Source organism: Scleropages formosus, chromosome 20 (genome assembly GCF_900964775.1).
Source record: "Scleropages formosus chromosome 20, fSclFor1.1, whole genome shotgun sequence".
Taxonomy (NCBI): domain Eukaryota; kingdom Metazoa; phylum Chordata; class Actinopteri; order Osteoglossiformes; family Osteoglossidae; genus Scleropages; species Scleropages formosus.
In genome coordinates this window covers 9610250-9617236 of record NC_041825.1, presented here as the reverse complement: position 1 = coordinate 9617236, position 6987 = coordinate 9610250, and the positions used below count along the sequence as shown (strand labels likewise).

Genomic DNA, 6987 nt, shown 5'->3' with positions numbered 1-6987 from the left:
ACTACTACCGTGTTTCTACTACACACGTTTTCCTCTAAAGCAACATATGGAATTGATCATTACACACCTATTATGTCACACGAGAAACACCGATTCTCATTAAATAGCCATTTCGGGGTTAAAATAAGGGACTCAAGGGGTTCACATACTTTCAAGCAGCGCTGTAATACTGTACAGTGCAAGTCCCCACATATATTTTTGGATTGCTTTCTGGATCCGGTCTGATCATCACCCAGAGATTTACTGTCACTTCATTCATTCATTCATTCATTCATTCATTCATTCATTCACTCATTTGTTCGTTCAAAGCCGGTGGTCCAGCGTAGGGTCGTGCTTTACCGTCGCTTTCCCAACAAGAGGTTGGTTAGTGCAGCGTACAGCTGGCGGAGTTAATGTGGAAACCGCCGTATTCGGTATAATCTGGGATTTGAGACGGCACGCCAAATTGCGGCTGTTCAGTGAAACGCCCCCTTCGATACATTTTGCATCACTGCTCAAAATACTGTTCAACATACCCACGTTTTCACAAGCCTTCATGAAGTGCTTTCATGATTCAGCACAAAACACAGCACTCCCACAAAAAAAAAAAAGAAAAAAAGAAAAAAAATGGCACTGCTTTTTAACCGTCTTTTACGCGTACAGACACACGCGCACTCACACAAACACACACGGACACGATACCGATAGAGGTCCAACCACAGAGGGCCAGAGAGGTCCAGTTCACACAGAGCAGAGGAAGCTCTCCTAAAGAACCAGTCTTACACAGTTCCACCGGGGGGGACATCGGAACGGCAAATAAATACCATCGTCGCTGACGAATTTAAACGTTCTGGGGATTTTTGTGCCATTTTGGAAGCTGCGTACTGTTTTTTTTTTTTTCCAAAAAGAAAAAAATTGTTTGACGGCTCCTGCCAATCCACACGTCGGCAGTGAGTACACTTTCAGAGCAGAGACCTTCTGACCTCAGCGCTCCAGAGGCTTCGCCAAACACACTGGGGGAGTCGGCACCGGTCCCCAACTCCTGATCGTCCTTGTGCTTTTCTCGCGCTGCCTCGCTCGCCCGGTCTTTCACACCGACACGTGAGCAGCGCGTTTGTGCGATACGAGGAGTGCAACGCTTCGACGGCCGTGAGCTTCGATCGGCTTCCGACGCGGGCCGATGGCAGGGCGCCACCGTTGGGGCCCTTTTGCGGCGAGGAGCGGAGCTGTGCTTTCGCGCGTCCCCTGCCACCGAGCCAGTGGGGGACATGGAATGTAAATAGACAGGTCTCTGGTAGGGAACGGGAGGGAGGGCGGGCGACAGGTCCGGATTCGAGGGTTCACCCAGCAGCCGTGTGCCCTCGTGGCCCCGTGCATGGAGGCCCACAATGCACTCACAAACCAGGGGGGTGTGCCACACACACACACACACACACACACACACACACACACACACACACACACACGCGCGCGCACCCACACGGAGATCACTAGGCAACTGGAAAACATCGACAAAGAAAAAAAAACAACAGCCACAGATCACAGAATCCTTCGTCTCAACCGTCCCGGTTTTAGCTCAGCTCATTTCGTGAAAATAAAAAAAAAAAAAAAAAATCCATATATTTGTCCACAGAGTTGAAAAGTTTATGAACAGCTCGTTCAAAGCTACACCTGTAACATTTGGCAAATTCAAATAAAAATAATTATATATTTATATATATATGTATATATGGGAAAAATACATTAGTCAGGTTAACGGGATGTATATATAACTACTCCCTGACTAATGTATGATTCTCAACATAGGACTTTTTTTTTTTTTTAAATAAACTTTCTTCATGCTTACAATTTACACATACAATAGTACTGTTATTGTTTTGTTCCATATTTTTCTTTTTACATTTTCTGAGAGAAAAAAAAAAAAAAAAGAAAAAAAACGGATCGTAAAGTTTGCTGCCGCGAAATTCACTCACTGACCCGACAGCCCATGTGCTACGTCTTTCTTTTACGCCTCCAGCTGTGAATCTTCTTCAGCCCAGTCCTGAGGTAATTCGTCTGGGGTTAGGAGGATCTGGTCAGTTGTGCAAAACCGAAAAGGAAGGAAGGGGCGAATCAAGCGGCGGGGGGTTTGGGTTTGCCTGCGGATGCCTTAAGTTAAGGACGGGGTCGGGTGGACGTGAGGACAGACAACTTGTCTGTCTGTCTGTCTGGGGAGCCGGCGGGGGGGTGCGGGTCATCATGGGAAGTCAACGCGCCCTGGGGGACCCTCGCGTGGACCCCCGGGTTGTGCTGCGGACCATCGGCGTGTGCTTTACTCCAACATGGCATCCAGTTGGTCAGCCAGGTCGTCGAACATGCTGCCGATGTCGTCCAGGATGCTCACCGTGCTCTTGTCCTCGGCCACCGAGCTGCGGAGCGGCACGGGAGACACGGGAAATCATGCAGGGTGGCAGTCGGCCTCTGCTGCCGATGCTCCACGTGTGCGTTCGCCGCGACTCCGCCGCACGGGTTCCCGCATCGCTTGCTGTCCCTGCTCCCCGGCCTCCCTCAGGTATACTGCGCGGGTTTAAATCACCGCACCTCTGCACCACACTGCTAGATACACGGCGCGCTTTTCACACTTTCCTACACGTTGTCCGGAACGTGGAGAACGCAACGTGCTGCTTTCGAACGCGACGCAAAGTCGAGCAGCGCTTGATCATCTCACGTGGAACAAATATGCTTTAGGCCAGCGATGCGTCATTTCTCCTCACAATGAAGCTCCAACCCTTGCTCGCTTCTGAGCTGTAAATCACCTTAAAGTGGCTAAAAAACAATTGCACCTGTCCTAGGCTGGAAAATTCAAGGTGCTTCTCTTTTGAAAATGTGGAGCTACTCTGTATATTTGTATCAACACTTACTTGTATGAACTACTTTGGATATGTAGTACCGTGACGCCCCAACCGCGTGTCGGACGACCGCGCCTGCGGGAGATTCCGGAGGCAGGGTGAAAAGAGGCTGCCCGGAAGCACCCGATCACGGAACCTCGCCGAGAGAAGCCGCAGCTTACAACAACCGCTCCCAGACCTCTTTCCCCGTTTGTATTCCCGATCGCCCCCCCCCCCCCCCCCAACCTTCTCTGCACTCCAGCGTTCTGACTGCTTGGCTCTACGACCCTCGGCTCTGTACCCACAACCACGGCTCTTGTATTTTCCCCTGTACGACGTTAGTTGATCGACCGACCCTTGCCTGTCCCTGACCACGCTCCTGTCTGCTCCTTATCGGATTAAAGCACCTGCACTCGAGTCCGTCCTGTTGGTCCCCTGTGTTCCGCCATGACAGGTATATGTACTCTGGACAGCTGGTAAACAGGTGACAGGTTTGATTCCCACCTCCAGCTGTAGTACCCTTCAGCAAGGTACTTACCTTGATTTGCGCCGGTAAAAAAATGCCCAGCTGTATGAATGGGTAAATAATCGCAAGTAGCTCAACACTGGAAGCCGCTTGGAGAAAAGCGTCGGCTAAATGCATAAACGCAAATGTAAATATTTGTACCAGCAGGAGGGAAGAGGACAGACTTACTCTTGGTGGCCGTCCTCCTGCTTGATTTTCTCCTCCACAGCCTGCAGAGCCGCTGCCAGGGACGCGCTTGTCTCCTCCAGCTTCTGCTGGGCCACCTCTGCTGCTGCAGCCACGTCCACCGACACGCCGCCGATGGAGGAACGTGGCGGCTTGACTGGCGGAGGCGTGGGACCCGGTGTGCCTGGGGTTCTCGGGGTCTGGGGGGTCTGAGGGGTTTGAGGGCTTTGTGCCGGTGGGGTAAGGGGTCTTGCGGGGCTGGACACGAGCGAGGGAGGGGATGGTGTGGAGGGAGGAGTCACCTTGACCGTCTGCAGGATCTTGGCTGGCTTGGGGGCCGTGGGAGGGGGGCTGGGCTTTGGCGACACCGGGGGTGGCAGTCGCTTTACTTCTGAAGCACAGAAATATGGAAACAGAGTTTTGTCAGAAGAAGAGATGTGGAAAACAAGATGTGTGATGAAGCAGGGTAAACGGACAGATTAGTCAGACGGGAAATTTGCGGAGCGGGACTGGACCGTCGCGTACCTGGACTAGCGGGCCCGGGGATGGGGGCTTTCTTAGATGTGGGAGTTGGGGGACCTTGCTTCTTCATCTGCTGGGCTAGTACTGGCTTGGGGGACACGGGGGGCTTCACCAGCTTGCGGGGCTCCCCATCAGAGCCCAGACCAAAGTCAGCGCTGTCTCTGCGGCGTGTGGACTCGCCGTTGCCCTGGAGCCGGGTGTGCTCTGTGCTGCTCATCTCAGACACGGGCCGTCGCTTGATGGTGCTCGTGCCGTTCTGATAGAGCGTGAGGAGTTGACCGTCCTGCCCGTCTACCGAGTCCTTGTCCTTGCTCTTGGGGCGGCGCTTGACGGTGCTGGACTCAGTCAGGTGGAACTTGACTCCGTCCGGGTGCTGCTTGTACCTCACTCGCCTCTTCAGTGTAGCCGTGGCATCCATTCGCGACAGCTCCTCCTGCGGAAGGGAGTACACCGCATCTGGAAGGCCTTCGGCCTTGCCCTGCCTGGGCCGAGGCCTGATGGTAAGGTTGCCATCCTCAGCAAAGGGCAGGTTTTCCCCAGAACTCGGTTGGGCTGCCGCGGTAGGTCGGTCCTGTGGCGCATCGTGCTCGTGACCTCCACGTTCCCGTCGTGCAGCTGCCACCAGCCCTGTCACCGGGCCACTGATGGTCCTGCGCCTATTCACCACTTCTCCATCCAGGCCGATTGCATCACGGTGCCTCCCATGAAGAGGGGACACCTGTTGGGACATAGTCATCCTTACACACCTTGTTGCTAAGCCATACATTGTCACCTTTCCTGTGTTGAGAAAGTCTCTGCAGCAGTTGTGCAATTGACTGTGACTGACGGAGCGCTGCGTTGAGTCAGATACTATCACACCTCTACGATGATGAAAAAAGTAAGTTAACTTCCAGGAAAGTTTTGTCATTTTGAATATGCGATATTCAAAATATGTCGTCTTTCAATGCTGTCAATAACTAGATTACATACTCTTAATCAATGAATGTGACAGTTAACCCTGGTTTTGCATGTCATCATCCGTATGACATTTATAGATCAAACACGTGAAGCATCTCTCAGCATTTAATAATATGTATCATAATTTTAAGCCATTACTATCACTATGAAGCGGAAGCTGGATGTGTGTTATTCAGATTCGCACCCCAGTAATGAGTCTAACGGCACAGTGTCTACAGGGGGCTAAATTCCAATCAGAGTCATGATCCAACGGCCTCTGCTGGCCAGTGGCAACCTGGTGGCGCTCAATGCACCGCTCCTGGGACGAGTCTGCTGGCTGAGATACCAAGGGACTCCTATGGAGCGTGTCGCATATTGTTACCTGCAGGTAGTGGTGTCCACCAAGTGATTTCAGGGCCTTGGCACCTCCTCCAATGGAGGACATCTCCAGCATAGCAGCTATGCTCTTGACGCTGCCCGCGCTGCCCGTGTCCACCGTTCCGCCAAAGTCGCTGGCACGCCGGCGCTCGTGATAGGTGACATCGAGCAGCTCACCGCCACCCTGCTCCTTGGAGTCCTCCCCCAGGTTACCGCTGGAGATGGCCGAGCTGGAGCGCTTGGGCGGAGGCGGCGGGGGACCTTTCTTCTTGGGTCGGAGAGCGAACGACTGGCTGCGGTTCACATTTTTGTCAGACTGGCCCTTGACGGAGTTGCTGCGGCCCACGCGGGGCTGCATGGTGGCGTACTTGGTGTCGGGCAAGGGCAGCTCGTCACGCTCCTGCTCGCTGTCGGATGTGGCATAGCGGCTCAGGCTGTGGGCACGCTTCTTGGGAGGGCCCTGCTCCGCCTCGGGCTCGTCACCCTCTGGGGGCAGACAAAGCAGAGGCACGGAAACTGGGGGGCTGGTAGGGGGGCCCTCCCCGCCCTCTGCAGGCTGCGGCATCACATATGCGTAGCCTCTGTGTGTGGGGGACTGCGGGAGAGAGCGGGGAGACATGGGGCGATCTGACTGAGCCAATAGCTGCGCCGCTGGCTTCCCCTTGGCACTGCCCTGCGGAGGTACCACAGCCTGTGGAGAGGAGGGCTTGGTTCTGGTGGGAGTCTGTGGTGGGGTGTAAGAGGGTCCGCCTGCCCCCTGGGGAAAAGATTGCCGGGTTTTGGTCACCGCTGATGGGACGCCAGACCTCTGCATGGCCTGGCCTTGGCTGCCCTGCCGTGAGGTGCGCATCTCCTTCCTCGGGGGCCCGCTACCCTCCTCAGAGTCCCTCCTGCTCAGGCTATTTTCATGCATGCTTCTTGCCCGTGGCGGCAAGTGGTTGGTGCCCTGCTTGAGCTCGGTTCCCTCCGGAGGCTCCCCAGGACGGCTACCGGCAGCTTGCAGCTCGGCGCTTGTGTCGCTCTCCTGGAAGGCACCCCTCTTGGGAGACATCCCCTCGCTGCTATCTACCGCCTCCACGGCCCTCGTGTCCAGGGGCTGCGGTACCTTCTTTCGCAGAGTGCTGCGGCCCTCAGACGCCTTCTGGATCTCCACCAGCTTCTTCACAGCCAGCATCAGTTTCTTCTGGTGACCTACGGACGTGGAAGTACGGTCACGAGCAAGTCAGAGAACAAAAATCAATATGATGCGCATCTAGACCACATCTGCAGCTCTCAGATAACACCTAATGTCGGGAGTCAACGTTGGTGCAGACAGTAGAATTCATCATGCCGGTGTGATCTACTTACTTTCTGAGAACAAAATGTTGAGGAAACGCCATGGATGGATCTCTCTTTATGTGCTATTTTAGTTTGGTTGGATAATTTGACTGGAATTTTCAACAACAAGGGTTAAGAAGGCCAAAGTGAGGACTGTTCAATCCAGGACATTTCTCTTCAAGGCCTTAATGCAATTAATGGGATCCTAACTTTTGTGGTGGGGCATTTTCTAGGCAGTTTTGTACGTCGTATTTGTTGTTTTTAAAACATAAAAAAGATTATTAAAAAATGCAAACT

General features: G+C 53.6%; 1 protein-coding gene across 2 annotated transcripts in view; it reads right to left on the bottom strand.

Annotated features, from left to right (window-relative positions):
* Positions 1-1927: 1927 nt before the first annotated feature.
* caskin1 (CASK interacting protein 1) overlaps positions 1928-6987 on the bottom strand; it is a 100744-nt gene continuing 95684 nt past the window's right edge. For both annotated transcript variants that reach the window (XM_018740810.2, XM_018740815.2), the window contains 4 exons: positions 5378-6564; positions 4063-4777; positions 3541-3928; positions 1928-2387 (listed from right to left, as the gene is read on the bottom strand). In XM_018740810.2, the coding sequence (XP_018596326.1) occupies positions 2291-2387; positions 3541-3928; positions 4063-4777; positions 5378-6564 (2387 nt within the window). In that variant the 3' untranslated portion in view covers positions 1928-2290. The remainder of the gene's footprint in view (positions 2388-3540; positions 3929-4062; positions 4778-5377; positions 6565-6987) is intronic.